General features: G+C 41.4%; 1 protein-coding gene and 1 non-coding gene across 3 annotated transcripts; one reads left to right on the top strand and one right to left on the bottom strand.

Annotated features, from left to right (window-relative positions):
• The first annotated feature begins 372 nt into the window (after positions 1-372).
• LOC119723682 (homeobox protein ARX-like) lies at positions 373-16,753 on the top strand. 2 transcript variants are annotated; one of them, XM_038194483.1, is made up of 6 exons: positions 373-452; positions 7,673-8,348; positions 13,719-14,183; positions 14,268-14,449; positions 15,608-15,736; positions 16,441-16,753. In XM_038194483.1, the coding sequence occupies exons 2-6, from the start codon at positions 7,703-7,705 to the stop codon at positions 16,735-16,737; spliced, it is 1,719 nt and encodes a 572-aa protein (XP_038050411.1). In that variant the 5' UTR covers positions 373-452; positions 7,673-7,702; the 3' UTR covers positions 16,738-16,753. The 2 variants fall into 2 exon arrangements, with proteins under 2 accessions (XP_038050411.1, XP_038050403.1); XM_038194475.1 differs by lacking the exon at positions 373-452 and adding an exon at positions 5,619-5,923.
• A 1,030-nt stretch (positions 16,754-17,783) lies between these two features.
• Positions 17,784-17,855, bottom strand: Trnaq-uug. Its single transcript has one exon. It is a non-coding gene; the product is annotated as a tRNA-Gln (tRNA).
• Positions 17,856-19,975: the final 2,120 nt, after the last annotated feature.

Genomic DNA, 19,975 nt, shown 5'->3' with positions numbered 1-19,975 from the left:
TTTACAAACCCTCAAGTTCATGGCCCACAGCATGCTCAAATACCGAAGATTTTGAGGGCATGCAAATCGTGATTTGGCCGGCGCAGGCAATTTCGGACCGATTTACTGGTCTGCACCCTTATGTCTTGGGTCTATAATTGGCTGGAGCATGCGCAGATATGCGGATTAATTCCAGGACACCAGACTAGTACGCTAAGGCTTGGATTTCCCCCAAAATCCACAACCTAAATATACCGGATATTCCTATCTGCCTGATCACCCGTGTCTATTTGTAGAAATTATTTAGATTTTATAGCGCTACTACATGCATACAATGATTTGATGATTAATAAAGAAAGCACGCAGTAGACATGTCACAGTAGTGCACTATGGTAGGACATAGGACTGTGCAGCCAGATTGCGTACAAACTTTTGAAGCCTCCAAAAGAAAACACACAAGACGCCACAGACAGGTACAGCAAATTTGCTTTTTTTTTTTTTTTACTGAAATAAACAAAATACTCTATTGTTTGTTATTCAATATTACTCTTCCAACTCCTGTATCCATATAGGCCTATGTTGATGCAGGTTTTGAATATAAACAAAAAGAAATCGAATGGTTGGGGTTTTTTCCTCGGTGTTTGTGTGGTTTTTTTTTCGTTTTCGCTCATCGAAGCCGTTTCTTAGTTACATTTTCAAGTCCATATTCTTTTCCTTGAAATGGCAAATCTTATTGAAATATGAAGATGCATATTGTAATATCCGTGTTTTATGTATCAGAAAAAAAAGCTGGTCCAACTGGACACAGTGTTTTCGAATTTCGTCATATTCAATTGGGTCTTACTCGTATAGGGCCATGTGACCTGTCCACGAATCACAAAAAAAGGTACACTGCAAAAACTGCAGTGTTAAAATTACACCATTGGTATCTATCTAGGTACATCTGGTGTTAAATTTTACTGGTGTTGTCCTATATGGATACCGAACGGTGTTAAATTAACACTACAGTTTTTGCAGTGTAAGTGTTCTTTCAGCAAAACGAAAACAATTCACATACATCCATATGTGAATTGTTTTCGTTTTGCCGAAAAATAACCTTTTTTGTCATCCGTGGACAGAACTTTAAAACGGTACTTGTGATCAAAATTCTGTAACTCAAAAACGACATGAGTGATTTGAATGATTCTAATATACTAAAAGAAAGCTCATTGGTTGGACTTTCATATCCTAGATTTTGATAGTGCTACATGCAGAACTTTATTTTAAAAAAATGGTCCTGCCATTTGGGTTTCCTTTTTTTTTTGCTCACCCTGTATGTCAATACTATTAAACCATTCATATTTCAAGAGATATACATGAAGTGCAGAAAAGAACCGTTTACTGAAAGTTGGCGTCACGTGACCACAACATCTAATATTTAATTACACGGTGAATGCAATCGAACAAATTGACATTTTATTTGTTTTATTTTTTAAACACATCCAACAGCGCTGCGGTGGAACCGCCGATTACTGCTTTAAAGGGAAAATACAACATTTGCAAACATCGAAAAATACAACTACCAAGTTTTTACGAAATACCTTACTTGGATGTTGGTAAATGACAGTGACAAGCATTTTGTAAAATTATGACACCTGGTGTGAAGTCATTTTCAAGAAAATGGTATTTTTGTATACATTTCCAACGGTGGTCGGCCGACCAGCGTTGGAAAAACCTAACTATTGTTCAACTACTGCTCCATATTTACCATTTGTTTCAGTTCAAATTGTGTTTGCTATTGGTTACATGTTCATGAACAGGTGCAGGCCATCTAGACTGGTTCCCTTACCTTACAATTTTCGGCATCTATAAATTGAGCCATTTCATCTTTAGTGGAGTCAGGGAACCAGACTACTTGAACAGTTTTGTTTTTCTTGGTTTTTCGAGCATTTTTGGACACAAAACTTCAAACATGTCAGTAGGCCTATTAGGCTGGTTCACCCCTCACGCGAATGCGAAGAGCGATGCAAATTTGACGTTAGAATCATGCTGCGAAATTCGACGGAGTTTGAAAGTGTTCAACTTTTGAGAATTCGCATCGCGAAAACTTGCCGTGACGTCACACATTCGCGCTCGCATTCGTATGAACCGGCTCCAAGTTTACTGGTACGTCCTAACGTTATTGAGTTGATATCAAATATGGGTGGGAGTTGGGCGCACCTTGCTCCCATGTCCTCACTACCAGGCGACAATTTGCCAAGGAATACACTTCAGTCACTCGCAATACAAGCTTTTGATTATATTAGCAGCCATAAAATACTCGCTTTCTTTTGTCCCCTCCTTACGATTTTTGTAATAATCAATTTCGAAACACATTGCATTGCCGCCAGCTTCCCAGACGATATGGCTTTCTCAAGTGCTCGGCCGGGCTAATTTTCATTAATGAACCAAAAGTTTATTGCCAATTCGAGAATATTTAGTGTGCACAGCGCTCTAATGCTGGATGGCTGTGTTATTAAAAACACGCTGATGTTTAATATCTTCCATATCGTGCCCGCCCGCTTAAATTGGTGCCTGCGTTCGTTTAATGAGCGTCCTGAAGTACACGCGTCAAATTAAAAGTCAATTGCGTGTAGATTGGTATCAGCTGAATGTGTGCATAGGTCGCGCGGTATTCTAGTCATTGTTATTGTAACATGCAGCTGGTGAGTGTCGTTAGATCTCAAGTACTTATGTTACGGACATTGCCTATAAGGTGATATCGTATTATTTTATCAAAATGACATTTATCATTAAGCTTATCCATTTAAAGGTATAATTACTAAACGAGACAACGACTGCGAACCATAAAGGAAAACCTCGACCACATGAATTTCAGTAACTCGTAAAATCATAAACAGGAAAATAATGCAAATAAAGTTTTTGGAGAAAATTCAGTTCACTAGTATCTACTAAAATCTGCATCATAGTTATGGGGGGGGGTCAACAAGTCTTAGGCCTAATTCTTGGCGCTTGAAGCCTTCTACACTGCATCCGCATAATTCATTCAAAGAGCAACTTGTAGTATAATGGACTGATGGGTTGACGAAGTCCAAAACCCAAGGCGCCTATCGTGCTGCAGCTGTTCCAATTACGGAGAGGTTGGTGGGGTTGGGGCGTGGTTCCCCTCCACCATCACACTGTGAACGACATTTGCTGAAATAGTGAAGAACTATCCCCAAAAATTACCTTTACCCTATATACAAAGTCTTACTTTTCCTGAGACGTTTCACCAACTTTTTCTAAAGTGTTCTACCTATCTCACTGACTCACTCAATGAGTCTCTGTCACTCAAAAATAGAGCGTGCGAGTTGAACCTCAAAAACCTGCGAGATATTACCAGCACATCCGGGCACCATGTATAAGATTTATAACATTGTGTATTAAACGTCATATCTTTCTGTCCTGACTGGGCCCATCCAATCAAAAGCCAACAATTGAATTTTGGAAAGAAAAGAAAGCATTACAGGTTACAACATGTTGAAAATATTACGAATTGATGACTATTGTAAAATTAAAACACACCCTACCCCCACCCTGGCTACCTCCACCGTACCCCCACCCTAGCTACCCAGCCCCAGCCTACCCTACTCCCACCCTGCCTTACCCTAGCTACCCCCACCCTATCCCACCCTAGCTACCCCACCCTACCCTACCCTACTCACACCCTGCCTTACCCTAGCTACCCCCACCCTACCCCCACCCTGGCTACCTCCACCGTACCCCCACCCTAGCTACCCCACCCTACCCCCACCCTACTCCCACCCTGCGTCACCCTAGCTACCCCACCCTACCCTACCCAACTCCCGCCCTGCCTCACCCTAGCTACCCCCACCCTACCACACACTAAACTCGCCAGGCTAAACTTCCCCCAAAATGTCCTCTTGCGGTGCGACTGCCTATTTTGCAACCATGCACGGTTATACCTTGATTCCGAGTCCGAGCAACGAGACTTCAAAGGGACCGCCTACTAAAATCGGAAGACTTTAATAGCAACTCAAACATTGACATAGATAAATATTTGCTCTGTAGCTAATTCCGATCCGTATACATCTCGGTCACCGCTTCCCATCTGTAATGTAATTGATGTTGTTACCAAGAAAATGGAGCCCGTTTCACTCACCAGTAGGCATGTTAGGCCAAAGTAGGGATTAATTAAATGTGTCCTAGTAATCAATATTCGGAATTGGGCACGTGTTGATTCGGAATTGGGCACTCTAACAATGAGGCATGTTAGGCCAAAGTAGGGATTAATTAAATGTGTCCTAGTAATTAATATTCGGAATTGGGCACGTGTTTATTCGGAATTGGGCACTCTAACAATGAGGCATGTTAGGCCAAAGTAGGGATTAATTAAATGTGTCCTAGTAATTAATATTCGGAATTGGGCACGTGTTGATTCGGAATTGGGCACTCTAACAATGAGGACAAATTCAACTTCTTTGGCGAGAGAAAAGATTGGCACAGACAAAGCCTTCAGTCATGGGGGAAAAGATACGTTCTATGCAGATACGCACAAATTTGTCTCATGCCATTACATGGTTTTTGCTTCGTTTTGATAAAACATCATTTAATTATTCATAATGTAGCAGTGTTACCCAGTAAAACAGAGTCACTAAGTTACCTCATGTCTGGAGAGGCATTCAATGTGCTTTTAACAATTTGACAAACTCATATTTGCCTTTCAAAATTTGGAACGGTGGCGTGCCCCATAGTCCCCTCAGGTACTCAACTGTTTATATTGTGGAAACTGTTTTTTGTTTTCCAGAAGTTTCAGGCTGAAGCGCTTTAATTGCTTTTCTGGGAGGGTTTCTTTATATTGACAAAAAGAAATAATTAAATTACAAATAACAGAATTATCGTTTAGGAAAACAAAATGGTGTGCACCGTTAATTTCTTCGTACGGTTATTTAAAAAGTTGCAGTGAAACCAAAAAAAAAGTCATTGAGGTTTTATTTTAGCTGGAACCGTCGGAACGGTATGCCAACACTTTACAGAGAGATCAATTGACAGAACCCAATCGGAACCCCCCCCAAAAAAAATCCCCGCCCCCATCCTTAATTGGACCATGAAAGTTTGTAAGGTTCCCCTCCATTTATTATCCAAGCCCCGCCCTTGAAAAATACCCACATGGTTACAGACACCCTTGTTGAATGACTTGAGAAGACTTGAAACATCGAAGCAACTTTTGGGTGGGTGCATGTCAATGTTGTTCACACATGAATGCATTATCTTCTGCAAGGTCAAAGGGCAAAGGGCGTGGTACGTTTCCAAGAAGCAACACCTCCTAGTCCTTCATTCTAGCTCCACCCATTTTCTTGCTTCTTTTTCGAAGAACTGAAGAAAACTACATTTCAATCAACTGTTTCCGTTAGGAAGCTGGCGTTGCTACACTGAGCCAATGGAATTCAAGATAACGAACCCGGTCTTTCAATCACGCGCTATCTCCTCGTTTGTTTACCCAGCATGTTATAAGCCTCCTCCTGATTGGCTTACACACCCCTACAATCAAGCCCGCCTGCTCATAAGTCACTTACGCCGCGCTACTTTATTACCAGTTTACATAAAGTAAACAGTGTTTCGCATACAGTCGTATGTTGCTATCGTGCCATACTTTTTCACAAGAAGTGCCCCGCGTTTATGACTCCGTGGTCGCAATAAAAATCGGCAATTTCTTTTGTCCATAAAAACGGGGTGACACTCTAGATTTCAAGTACTTTGACGAATGTGATTTAGTATTTAACTTACGGTCAGTGTTGAATAGCCTACACATCCACACGTGTTCGGGCACTAAGTCGGTTCGTCCTATTCAGCTCGGAACGACACACAAATTCTATCCAAGATAGAAATCTGTACAATTATATTCTAACATTTACAATACATTTATCGCTTGGAAGGTCGACGTTCTGTTTGGCACAATAATCAGGTGAGATTTCAACTTTGTTGTCTAAGAAATTAGTGTAGATTCAGTGTATAAAGTAATTAAATATAGGATCATTTGCAATTACCCGAAAAAGTAGACCCTACCGATTTATAAATGACAGAAACGTGCTCACAGTAAAAATAGGACTGGTATCAAATATCCGATGAAATGATTCCGCCTGGAATGGTTTCGCTTGGAACAAAACTATTGAAGGTCGTTTCAAAATAGGGTGCCTGCGGTTTATTTTTTCCGTGGTCTGCAACTGAATGCAGTTACGAGATCATAAAGATTGTGAATATTTTTCTCCGTTTTCTCAAAATATATATCCACTTAGCTGAAACTTCAACAGGTCATTAGTATGTTGCACCTTATGAGATTTTGAGCAATTTTGTTGCTTCAAGCCAAAACCAAATGCACAAAAACAACGTGTTATTACGTACCTCTAAAAAATAACACACAAGTACAAAGGACTTTGATACCGGCACATTTCGGTGTGTCGCATATGTCATAGTTTTCGCCAAGGATGCGCGAGAAACAAAAATTGACATAGTAATTTTGATAAAACTTTTCATCAGAAATTGTCATTTTAGAACTGTCAGGGGTATGCTGTACATCACATGCCCCAAGGTCTGAAGTCAAGCATAGCCGTGAGGCTTGTGTCGTTGGGCAAGACACTTTATTGCAATCGAAATTTCTCTGTGGAAGAAAGTTTTCGACAACACAGAGGCATAGCGTGGTGGTTAAAGTCCGGTTCCTATACCAGGCGTATAAGCGAATGATAAGCCTATTTTGCACTGCCGTCTTTAACTCTGGCGAATTTCGTCGCGAATATTACGTCAGGTCAAATCAGCTTCGCGTTCAAGTAGGGATGTGCATTTACGGATAGTATGGGAGCTGGGTATATCTTTCGAGTTAAAGAAACTCAACCTCAAGATTCAAATCTCGAAAGTTGCTGCTCAGATTGTTCATAAAGGCCCACACGATAATACTACTACATCGGTGCGTCAATACAGCAAGATACAAGTGTGTACAGTGAGCTTAGTTTACGGTGTAAACTGCAACTTTTGCGAGCGTCATAAACGAGAAACCTGTTTTGTTTTTCCATGTACAAAAAACCCCAGTAACTGCGCATGTTCAGTGCATATCCGGCAAGCTAACGTTTACTAAAGGTTTGCCGTCTCCGGCTAAATATCCACTGCAAATAGAAATACTCGCATAAATGGTGAAAACCCTTAAAAACAAAATCCTGGATCCCCAGACCAAGATCGGATCACTTCAAAAATCTAATCGATTTGTACTTGCACTAAGGATCACCCCTAAACTCAATTTCATCAAAATCCGTCCATTTTGAGTTATCCTGTTCACAGACAAACAAACCAACCAACCAACCAACCAATAAACCAACGCAGATGAAAACATAACCTCCTTGGCAGAGGTAATTAACAACCGCCGTCAACTTCCACCATTGGCCTAATAGGGCCAGTTCTCGATATACCTTCTTCGTTCGTATATATCTCACTGTCTGACTGACTATGAATGACTGACACTTGTGAATAGTAGATTGGTTTGTAGAATATAGAGAAGATAATCGGGCAGTGCTGTCGTATAGGATTACCCGTGACGCCAATTTATGGACTAAATCGGTCCTTGTGAAGACCAGATGCACGAAAAGACTTCCATTGAGAATCTTTACTAGGCTTGCTTTGTTTGTTTATGTTTGTTTGGTGTTTTTTTCTTCAATCGTTTTGTTAGTTCCCTACTCGCTGACAGTTGGTTTTCGTCATGGCGACAACCTGTTGCACTTGGTGCGTCCAGTCGCCGCTCCTTAAGCATTCCATTCGGTCGATCCTCGCTGACAACCTCCCCGATCCTGAAGTCGTCAAAACAAAAGAAAAATCACCGGGCAGTCCCATTAGAGGCAGGCCGACCGGCGAAGCTTTCTCCCCCGCGAGTCCGGATGGATCTCCGCTGATCGACTACCACCGACAGTCCTCCGTGGACCGCGGTGAAAGCGAGGATGAGAAGGGGAGCAGCGGGACGCTTTCCCGGGTCAGTGATGTCGAGAGAACCGCTACCACGTCCATCACAAGGGACCGAGATCCTAGTCAAGAATCACCAGAAACGAGTTTAGATCTCAGCTTAACCGGTAGTAAGCTCCCCATCACCGAATATCCGGGGGCATTCCACCACCCCGTGTTTCTGCGAGATTTCCCTGGGTGGTATCAGCACTTTGGACCCGCCCCCCTGGCCGCTGGTGGCTGGTCGCCGCTGTTGTTTCCCGGACATTCGGGTTTGTCATCCGCTTACCACTCACTGGCTCTCACCGGGCGATGGGTCAGCCCTGACGGGGAAATGTTGCTTCATCCAGGCGCCTTGGTTGCTGATGGGAGGGTTGAACATTCTGCAGCGAAGGAAGTCCGAATATCTGGTAAGTCCATTGTAGTTCTCAATTCCTAAATGAAATGATTAAATATTGAGCAAATCGTCAAATAAATCAGAAAGGGAAACTGACCAGGTGGATATAATAATCAATAACCATAAATTGAACAAACTTGACTGGAGCGGGATTCGACAATAAATAGCACATCTACGCAACGTGACTGATTTTATTGAAAACAAATCTAGGAAATTTTTATCAATGAAAAAAAATACATTTACTCACAAAATATATCACAAGATTTTAAACTTTTAATACAGAACTTCACCTCTTTTATACAGCTTTAGAAAGCACTCACCAAGGCTAAACAATTCCCCGTCATATTGTCAGTACACTCAAAAGAAATACTCGCATAAATGGTGAAGAATCCTTAAAAAAAATCCTGGATCCAGACCCAGATCCGGATCACTTCCAAAATCTAATCGATTTGTACTTGTACCAATGACCACCCCTAAAAAAAATCATGCAAATCCGTCCATAACTTTTTGAGTTATCTTGTTAACAGACAAACCAACCAATTAACCAACCAACAAACGAATCAAATCCCACGAAAAGATAACCTCCTTGGTCGAGGTAATAACGGTTTATTTTTTGAAAACGGGCTTTCATTGGTTTATCTTTTTTGAAGGGGGATCCGGTTGGCGTAGCAGTACTTTCCTCGCCTTCCACCACTGTGACCCGGGTTCGAATGCCGCCTGGGCCAACATGTGGATTGGGTTTTCAGTCCCTGCCTGATTCCGTGGGTTTTCCCCAAAATGTTCTTTTGGAGTTTTCCTCCCACCACTAAAACTGTAATTTAATTCCACGTCTTCTATACGAAGTCTTATCCAGCCTGTTTTGGCGCTTGGGCTGTTGGATGTTGTCGAAATAAAATACAAAAATAAAATACAAATTAATAATTCAGCAACTCAAAAATGTCACGTTGAGATAGCACATGCAGATAAAGTTATCTGTATTGTTATGCCTGCAGCATCATTAAAAGGACAAAGTAAGAGTAAAATGTGGGCTTTGGATGATATCTTCTCTTAAAGGCAATTATAAAAAAATTAACAGGAAAACACCTACCGACTTAAAGAGAGAACCTTGCTTAAAGTGAAAATGTGGCTGGCCCCGATCGAAAGAAAACAATTATTGAAAGTGGTTTTTAAAAAGTTACCTGCGGACACACTTTTTAACGTGCTTTGGCAACGTAATGCTATGAAAAACTACTACCGATTTAAAGAGGGAACTCTTGCTTAAAGTGGAAATATTTCTGGTCCAGATCCCGATCGAAAGAAAACAAATATTCAAAGTGGTTTTAAAAAGTTACCTGCTGACACACTTTTTAACGTGCTTTGGCAACGGAATCCCATGAAAATTACCCGGAAAACACCTGCCGATTTAAAGAGAGAACCTTGCTTAAAGTGAAAATATGGCTGGTCCCGACCCCGATTGAAAGAAAACAAATCATTGAAAGTGGTTTTAAAAAAGTTACCGGCGGACACACTTTCTTACGTGCTTTGGCAATGGAATCCAATTACGAGACCCCAAAATGTTTTCTCGTAATAGTAGTTTTAAAAACTTCAACAGGTTAGTTGCTATGCACCCAATCAAGCTTTTAAACAATTATGTTGCTTCAAATGGAAAAAAATGCCCAAGAAGAAAAGGATCACACATTTTAACAAATGTCCTACGAACATTTTGCAAAAGTTTTATGCACAATTTGATAAACTTGTTAATAGTTCACGATAAACAATACATTACAATGTAAAAACTGCAAAATGGACGATCTGTCCCGGTAATTGTCTGTCATTATTTCGGTATACAATCTTACACGATTCTTAATTAATTTATCTCCAGTGATCTCCGTCGTCTTTCAATCCATTGGTTTTTTCTTTGACAAAACCTTTCTGTATGCTATGCCATCAATCTGTTCAATTCATCTTCGACTGCATATTTAAGATACATCCGTTTCTAAAACAAATGAGACTCGATCAATTTCCAGGCGGAAACGACAATGCCTCGGACATCGAGAGAAAAGTATAATTATCTGTTCCTCGTATGTACAGCAGGCATTTAGTCTGTAACGGTCCTCCATATGAAGTGCATGTATATTACCATTTCGAGTGGGCACAAAGAAAGCGTACCAACCATATCACTACTTAGACTCGAAACCAGCTCATATTATTGATTTAATGACAGCGAGATGAATTTTCCCCCGTGTTCCAAACTAATTGAGCGAAGCGCTGAAAAGCGTCCACTCGATATTACCATACGAAAGTTATTAGTTATTTATCGTTCATGTAATGAGCGTCGGTTGAATACGTTTTGTTTGTTGAAGTGGGCCTATTTCTAAAATTGTATGCGTAGGCGTGGCCTGAGGCCGATTATTTTTTTTGCTGTTTTAGGCCTCAATTGATATCTGCTATATCAGTGTTGTGGGCCTCGCGTCCAGGACTCGGACTCGCGTCTGTTTCGAGTAGCAATTTCGGTGACTCTGACTCGAGTCGAGTGACATCGGCAAAAGCCTCGGACTTGGACTCGACCATCATGACTCGAACTCGGAGTCAAACTCGACCCAACTGACTCGGGAGTCGGACCCGGACTCGACTCACGTGACTCGACTACAACACTCTCACAGCTTTAAACAAAATAAAATTGATGGACAGAAAAAGAGCGCCCTCGGTTGTCAGTGGAGCGCTGTGGTCCAATGGTTACGGTGTTCGACTCACGTGCCGTGGTACGTGGGTTCGAACCCTGACGTACGTGTGTTCTTGGGCGAGACACTTTACTACAATTGCCTCTCTCTACCCAGGAGTATAAATGGGTACTTGTGAAGGCAGAGACTAAAATGCGCTGATCTCGAGCTGCTGCAAAAACTGGTCTCATAGTGTAATGAACATGGGTAATAATTGTGAAGCGCTTTGAGACGTTTGGTATATAGCGCTATATAAGCACCAAATTATTATTATTAAAAGCATGAAAAATTTGAAATATTTAAACATGTACTGTGCGAAAATCGTAACCAAAAAGTGATGTCTCAAAAATTTTCATACATTTCAGAGGACGAAAATTTGCCCAAAATGTGTTCCCGCGTACATTCATGTAATACTCTTTAAGCACTCGTTGGGGCATTGGCGGCCCAGGTGTCTATTTAACTGCGATAATAGTGTTGTTTAATCAGCGAACTTTACAAGCGTTGCAGGACCCCAAACCCATTGACCAACACAAAAGCACACCGCCTTTTATTGACGCGCCCGTTCTGCACGTGGTTTGTTTTATAATTCTAACACTTAGCACTTATTAGTTTATAGCGGGGTTTCAATTCGTGCTGCGGTTGTAAAACGGCTATTTGAAAATGTAAACAAGATCGCGAATTGCCACAAATGGGGTGATGTTTCCTGGGTTCTCTCCAGTTTTCTAATGTAACGGAGAGAGTCTTGTTGTACTTTGGTATATTAAAAGTAACTAAGTGGCGAGCGATTGACTGCAAATGAAAGTATTACTAAAAAGAATATGCGCATGCGTGTGGGATGGGTTCAGTACGCAAACTCGACTTTCGATGACGCCATGCAATACTTTAGCTGTTGTTCGATAAAAATCACAACGAATCAGAAGAGAGATTTTTGTCGCATTAAAATACCTGTTAACACTAGATTAAAAAAGAAGAAGACACAATTCAACATTGATTCATTCAAAACATTGAAGGTTAATGGGAAAGTGTCTGCCGAAGTCACGTGATGCGACATGTGGTTTTCAAATGTGTCACTACAAAACATGAACAGCCTTTTTCAAGCTAATATCGTTGGTTCTCATATTTTGCTTAACTTACTTTCAAGTTTTGGCCACGACGACAGCAAACACGGGCAAGATCGACCAATTCCGACTTTAATCACCACAGTTCCCTAGCAACATTAATGGCCGCTTGATATTGACAGTTAATAGGAGCAATTGTGCCAAGTCAATAAGGGTCGGGTCGGGAACCAGCGAAGAAATCAAAGGTGCCTCCTTAATTGCCGCAAACATTGAAGACGTTTCACCCAAGCAACCGAGTGGGCAGGGAATTTACTACCTGCTGAACAGCCCAGTAAAGTTGACTTCCCGGCCCAAATTACATCCAATCTCGGCTCAGCGAATAACTTCCCAGCCCTTCCTGAATATGACATGGTTTATTGTTTTATAACTGTGCTGTAATTATACAGGCTGCAAAGTCGATAAATACCGTATAAAGTAATTAAAGCAAGCCATAAATAACTGGGACTAATAATCAGCTAGGGCGGCTACTTTGGGGCTCTCCATGCTAACCCTAGCAACCGGTTCTCTGTTTTAATCCAGCCGGCGAGCCTGCTCGGGTTTATAGCTGGCCGCCTATTTCCAGTTTATGTTTTGCGGCCCATGCACAGCGCGCCTTGTGTGCTCATCGTATTAATTAAGATTTGTTGGTAGTGATAAATTGATCTAACTAGCTACAAAGCTACGTCGATCGGTGGTTTAATTAAATCAACTATTTCCTTCATCAGCATTTATTAAAATTATGATACCCTTTTAATTAAAAGTTACTTCTTTTGTGGCGGGGATGCATGTACACCTGTAAATAGGCCCAGAATTTGTCACGCAGGCCACCAATATCATAATTTGTATGCCCTAAAATTCTTTGATATTAGAGCATTTTGTGGACCATGAACTTGAAGGTTTGTAACTAGCTGTGCTCAGGAGTGTGAGCTCGTATTTCTGTGAAATTCGCATGAACTTCGGCCCTAAAATTGCTTAATTTTTCAATGGAGCGCAGGCATAATTTTTTTTCTTCAAAATGGCGATGGGCCACAGGACTACTTTTCCGGGTGATCATCCGTGGATGGCATTTTCTCCCAAAAGTCATAAAATAATTGAACAAAAATGAACAGAAAATAAAAGATTATGAAATAAGCTTTAATTTGATGGGTTTCTCAGACACCTTGGCGAGTTGAGAGAATTTTAAAATAATTTTCGGATGTATGTGTAATTATCACTGAGGTCTATAAGAGTCGATTTGTAGGTCTGCACCCCTAGGATTTTTCCATTTTCGTCGGAAAAGCGGTCGCAAAAAACTCATGGAATCTTAAAGTTTTCAATAAACAACAATTTTGAAGGTTTTAAAAACTTTTGAAGTTACCGTATACCGTGTGTTGAAGTTGTAGATATTATTTCAATAATTAGACATTTTCGAGATATTCACAGTAAAAAAGTTGGATCTTAATGTCTCAACCCTCATTACAGATCTCGCTGTGTTTTTAAACTAGAATTGAAAGGTATTAGTTCCAGGTGAATTCTTCCTGCTTTCATTTGATTTCTTAAGACAGAAAAGCTTATCAGTCGATTGTTACTCGTTTGACACCACTTTAGATCAAACCAAGAAGTCACCACATCGCTCAGAATCAGTGACGTCACCACCTCCTCAGTCACCCAAAGCGCCTGGACCCTCAGGACGCCCTCACTCCAAACGCAAACACACAAGGGCGCACTCAACACCAGCTTCTCCAAGGTCTCAACCGTTGACAAGCCCAAGCAGTCATCGAGCCGCGAAAATCGAGTCTCACGAGAAAGGGAAGCGTTTCACTCACGTCCATCGAGAACAGCGCCCCCATGGTCACAAGAGGGACAACCAGGGGAATAAATTGGGAGAGCTGTCAGAATTGGAAACACTCAATAAAGAGTTGCCATGGAAACGGGATGACCTCAAGAAAGAAGACATAGATACAGCGGAAGATGACGCATTCAACGACTGTTTTGTGTCGGAACGTGGGGGAAATTTAGAAGCCACAGCAAAAAAGCGGGATATCAGCGAAGCGTTCCGTCATAACTCACCAGGTAAATAAACATCAACAACGCAAATTCGTCCCAGAATTTAACATTCGAATCTGTTTCTTTCATCATGTATATCACCATCTTCAGTTTCAGACGAGTCCCTATCGGACGAGAAGAGCGCCGCCAAGCGACAGCGCAGGATCCGTACAACCTTCACGCCAGAGCAGCTGCGAGAGCTGGAGTGCGTATTCCAAATGACGCATTACCCGGATGTGCAGACACGTGACATCCTGGCCGCCAAAACCTGCTTAGGAGAGCAAAGAATACAGGTAAAATAAGCCTGCAAATCTTGTGTTGAGCAACCATTGGCTGTTGTTGATATGGTCTCCGTGCATGCTGCCTTAATGGTTAAGTGCACTTTCCGAGCTTTTTTCCGGAAAACTGGGGGCCCTGCTGCTGTGATGTCATTTCCAGATGACACTTTTCGAATTGGGGGTTTTCTGTTCAAATTGTGAACCAAAAATGTGTTAATTGAAAACATTTGTGAGAAAAGTTTGCTTACAGACTTACATGTCATGTACTGACACAACGAATAATGAAAAGAAAAGAAAATTTACAACAGCAATAATATCCAAAATTCTGGCAACTTTTGGTGTTGATATAGCTGTAGCATTGAGGTTTCTGTCTGAAATGACATCGTACATTTTATCATGAATATGGAAATTAGCATTAGCATCAAAAGGCACCAAAGTACCCTTGAAAATGGCGAAACGAAAATTGAAAATACGGTTAAAGGGACACAAAGGTGTATTTTCAAGGATTGCGTTAAAGCTATAGTCCATCATTTGCAGCCATCCGAAAAGTAACTGTCGTAATTATTGTTAAAAAAAAAACCTGGTTGAAAGATAGTTAGGGAACTAAACTCCCTGTGAAATTATTCTTTCTGGGAAGCTGTCATTTTGAAGTAATCAACGAAAGAAGGCATTTCCAACGGTGATTCTTAAGAAGCACCGTAGGAAAATTTAAATTAGTAGTTCGGGTTGTTATTCAGCGCAGCGCGCACATGTATTGGAACGACGCACACGCGCGCGCGGTTGTTATAATTCGTCGGATCACTGCGCTACGTCGCGTATGTAGCTGCAATTCAAAGCAATTCAAAACATGATTCAGTAACTTTTGATTTGAAATTGAGATCTTAGAATGCTGTTTTTCTCGGAATGTACATCTGAAGCTTAGCTGAAACTTCATCAGGTTAGTTGTTCAGTATCCTTCAAAAGTGTTCAAAATCATTAGATTTTGAACACTTTTGTTGCTTCAAACGAACAAAATGCACAAATTACAAATGATGGACTGTAGCTTTAAACAAAAAGCATTGTTCGGCCCTTTTATCAATCTAGTTACTGGTCTGTGTTTTCTGTTTCTTTTTTCCCTTATCATTATATTTACGAAGTATATCCTGCCGTGTCGGTATTTTTTTAAATATACAGATTTGGTTCCAGAACAGACGCGCCAAATGGCGAAAGTATGAGCGCCTTGGTAATTTTGGTGGGCTGCAGGATCTCAGAATGACGCACATCGTACCAGCGCCTAAATCTCTGCCTCGAATCGACTTCACGGTAAATATCTACCCAGTATAATTTCACTAGCTTCATAAATGTGTCTCACATTAAAGGGTGAGGCAAAAATAAAGTGACAGAGTAAGAAAAGAAAATTCATAAATGCCTAAGTCAGTTTATCCATTCCCATTGGTCGAGAGCCCGTCACGTGGCCGGTTTTAAACGGTTGATAAAGGCATGGCTGGCTGGTCTGGTCACTTTTCCAGTGTCACATAAATTTTGACGCCTATGAAATCCCGTGCCGTTTTTTTTTGGTTGAACGTTCACAATCCTCACGTTTCAAGGAAAAGGGCAGTCTTTACAAAATATTTGGGGCAAATACCCACTTACCCCCCACCACCCCCGCGCTGACTACGCCTATGCCATACCTCTAGACGTCTAGAATATGCGATTTTAAAGGCTAACAATCTAGAGGAAGTGTAGTCTGGATGACTAACGAATTCACACTTTATTTTAAGTAAATTAGAACTGTTGCATTTACTGTTTTGTAGAAAAATATTATGGCACCCTGCGTCAACTAGTTGACCTAAATCTAGAGAACAGTACGCCCAAATTGTTCTGGTTAAATATACTGTAAAACTTTCGCAAGATACCAGCAGTCAAACGATTAAAGCTTGAGGTTTAACAGTGTCTGATTTGATTCAGCTCTGTTACTGTGTTGTATCCGTTTTTGTATCTGTTTTGTATTTCGCACGTGTTTTCAGAGACGAGATCCAAGTGTCCACGCGTTCTCCGAATGCTCATTGGCTGGGGAGTTCCCCAATATGGACGGACTGACGTCACCGTTTCCGCTCCTCCAATCAGCGGCCGGCATCGCCATACCAACTCCGCCCATCCTCCCATCCTTGTCACCCATGGGTCCAATGTCCAGCCTCGAGAGGGCGCCCTTGGCACTTCCGAAGATTTTCGGAGAGGAACGAAAGTGTTCGAGCATTGCTAGTCTGCGTCTCAAGGCCAGACAGCACGAAGCGTCAGCTGGGATAGAATCCATTGCCTCCTGATGAAATTCAGAGACAATAGACAATTACTAGATTATCTTATGCCGATGAGGGCGCACGTAGCTTATAGATAGGAGACCCACCCTTCTGTATATAGAAAAATAGACTGTCATATAAACTAAAATTGTAATACTTAATTGTAATTGGCCACAATGTTTGAGCAAATGTAGCGCCTTATTTACCACCAATTTGAGAGTACAAACAGACGCGAATCCACGGTTCATGAAATCGCTTCACATGTTACTAATAATTTTATATTTTGTTTACATGTTGTGTTTAAGTCACATCTACACATTTACAATCTTTCAATTAACATTTCATTAAAGTAACAGAATAATTGCTTTATAGCTGCTGATTTGTGGTAACTGGTAAAAACTCGACTGCAAGTCAATTCGTCATAATGTGCGCAGGCGTTAACCAAGGACTGTTCACCGTTGAGAAATGACAGCGCCCTCAACGGGTGTTGCACCTCCGATATAAGAACAGCAACCTCGTCCCCGTGAAGGGCTTACCTTAGTTTCATCCTCACTCTAATAGTTACCCCTGGATGGGAAAGTTTCTTCCTGTATCCTGATTCGACACAAGTACAGCAGTAGTAAGTAGTGGATTTCTATCGTGTACATGTACTTGGTGGTTTTTATTTCCAACGTATACCGTTCACTGTAAATTATTACGTCCACTCCACCATGGGAGCGAGGTTGATTAGAACAGCTATTATTAGAGCAACTAGAAAGATTTCACAACAAAACAGATGCACTTACATGCTTGCAGTTGTATGTATAGACCATTATCATGTTGCGGCCATCTTGATTTTTCCCAATCAATCAACGTAAAACCAAAGCGAGGCTGGAAAGAAAAATAGTTTGGTTTCTTCTTGTACAAAAAAAACCCTTATCATTCAGTACTATTATTGGATACAGGGAATATGACTGAAATGGTGGCAGCATGATAAAGGTCTATTGGTCCTTGTACAGACATAACCGGTACAGACTTATTTTGTCATTTTGATAAATAATAAAATTGTGCGTGCCTACTAAAAGAAAGCAATAAGGTCCCACCGAGATTCGAACTCGGATCGCGAGATTCAAAGTCTCGAGTGCTAACCATTACACCATGGGACCGTGCCAATGAATTCTTAATGCTCAAAAACGAGTTAACTAAAAAGAGCGACTATTGGGAAAGTCATGTCGCTGTAGATGATGGAAAGCTCCATAGACTGGTCCTTGCCCCAATACAATGGGGACCGGCATTTAGTTCCCATTTAAAGCCTTTGATTGGATCATCTCTGCGCATGCGCAGCATTATTTTGTATTGATGAAAACGATGTTTTAAGTTTGGTGCATTGATATATACACTAGAACACATGGCTATAAAAAAAACACCGACTCTTACCAAAACCAGTAGGCAAAATCGACAGTGTCTCCACGAAGCTTAAGGCAACTTCCAAGCATTTCAACGGCACAGGTTTCAAATACTGAAAAGCAGTGCCCCTCTCTTTATTAATAATTGCCAGAGACACTTTCGAATTCAGCTCATCACCACCCAAACTGCATCTTAGTGGTAGTCTTGTTGCCATTTTGCGCCAGCTGGTTCCGCGCTAACATTATCATTTTGTATTCAGGGGGCGCGAATCAGACTTCAGCCAGTCCTGCATATAATTTGCTTACATTATAGGAGGAAAACTTCTAGTTTACCTGTCCCTGCATTCGAAGTCCGAAGGACAACGGAGGGACCGGGTACCAGTCTAAAAGCTGTGACACGCCATGAGATTCCGCTCTCTACAATCACAGAAGAAATCAACCTCGTCCCCAGTGCTTACTTTATTTCCAACCGCGTTTCCAATAGTAAGCCCTGGATAGCAAACTTTCTTCCTGTATCTTGATTCGATACCGCAATTGGCTAGAAATGGATTTTTATCGTGTACTTGGTGTTGTTATTCAAAACGTGCAGTACGTGTTTTCACAATCATTTGTCCACGCCTTCTCGAAAATACTCATTTCCTCTCCCAATTTGTTCATATTAATATGAAATGTGATACTGCATGTTGTTTCGATAAGATGGTAATAGTTTAATTAAATGAATTGTGTTTTCGTAACTCACGCCATGCTCGTGCTGCGACGAATTGACTGGTTTACCCCAGACACCGCATACAGAAACAAGCGCAAATGTAACGCACATGCATGCACCAAACTATTCCTCATTTGCATACGTGTTCAACAATTTTGCACATGCAAATAATCCAATACCAGGGTGAGAGCGAACAGGTAGTGATGGGCGCGTACTGCTCGACACCCTGGGGACGAGGTTGAGAAGAAATAGATCTGACAAGTAATGTTTTGAGCGTTAGAGGGCGATGTAATGACTGATTTTGGGGATACAATCCGATGTGATTCAAAGACCATACAATCAATCAATCAAATCGAAATTTATTTTCACATTGACATCCTCAGTGACCAGTGGCGTAGCCAGGAATTTGTCAGTGGAGGGGGGGGGGGACGCTGGGGGGGGGGGGGGGGGGGGGTGGCGCTGGGGGGGGGGGCTGGACCATTTCATGGGGGTAGGGCGACTGGGGGGCGACAAGGTCGCTCCCCCCCCCCCCACCACGTTCCCTTGTGGCTACGCCACTGCAGGTCATACAGTTAAAGTTTATGTAAACTTGTATGAAAAGTCAAAGAAAAGTAACTCCCATGATCTATTTGACACCAAGTTTGTGTTAACTTGCCGGTAACGCCCTAAAAAATTATCCAGACAAATAAATTATGTTTATTTTGTAACATTTTATGTTCGTCTGTCAGTCTTCTATGGTACTATGTTTAATTAACCTGTTCATTTGTTTAATTAAACTAATAACGCACATATAGTTGCCAAATATGGCACTAACAAGTTTGCGGTCGGCAATTTTGTCTTTAAAAATCTGGGTACGTCGGGTTACCGTACACACAATTGTCCGGGAGACAACAGTACCAAAGATCAGAAAGTCGTACGCAAGAGCTCCCAAGCAAGTATTGCTGACGCCATTATGATCCCAAAATGTCTCACTGTGTCACACAGTGAAATAACTAAACAGCGTCGTTGAATTGTGAACACATAAAAGCATTCAAGTCGCGTTCTTGCACACTTTCTGCATGTCGACATAGATCCTTGAACCACTGCCCCTGCTTTGCATAACAAGTGCACATGAATGAACGATTCGACTTTTATTCAAGGAAATTTCTATTTACAGTCACCAGACTCTATTCAG

The sequence above is a fragment of the Patiria miniata genome, unplaced genomic scaffold, assembly GCF_015706575.1.
Source record: "Patiria miniata isolate m_02_andy unplaced genomic scaffold, ASM1570657v1 HiC_scaffold_1, whole genome shotgun sequence".
Taxonomy (NCBI): domain Eukaryota; kingdom Metazoa; phylum Echinodermata; class Asteroidea; order Valvatida; family Asterinidae; genus Patiria; species Patiria miniata.
The sequence above is the reverse complement of the archived record's forward strand: the minus strand, read 5'-3'. Positions and strand labels throughout refer to the sequence as shown.

Coding starts and splice junctions, on each gene's coding strand:
- LOC119723682 (XM_038194483.1), top strand. CDS start 7,703: ATGGCGACAACCTGTTGCACTTGGTGCGTCCAGTCGCCGCTCCTTAAG. Junction 8,349..13,718: donor GAAGGAAGTCCGAATATCTG/GTAAGTCCATTG, acceptor ACACCACTTTAG/ATCAAACCAAGAAGTCACCA. Junction 14,184..14,267: donor GTTCCGTCATAACTCACCAG/GTAAATAAACAT, acceptor CACCATCTTCAG/TTTCAGACGAGTCCCTATCG.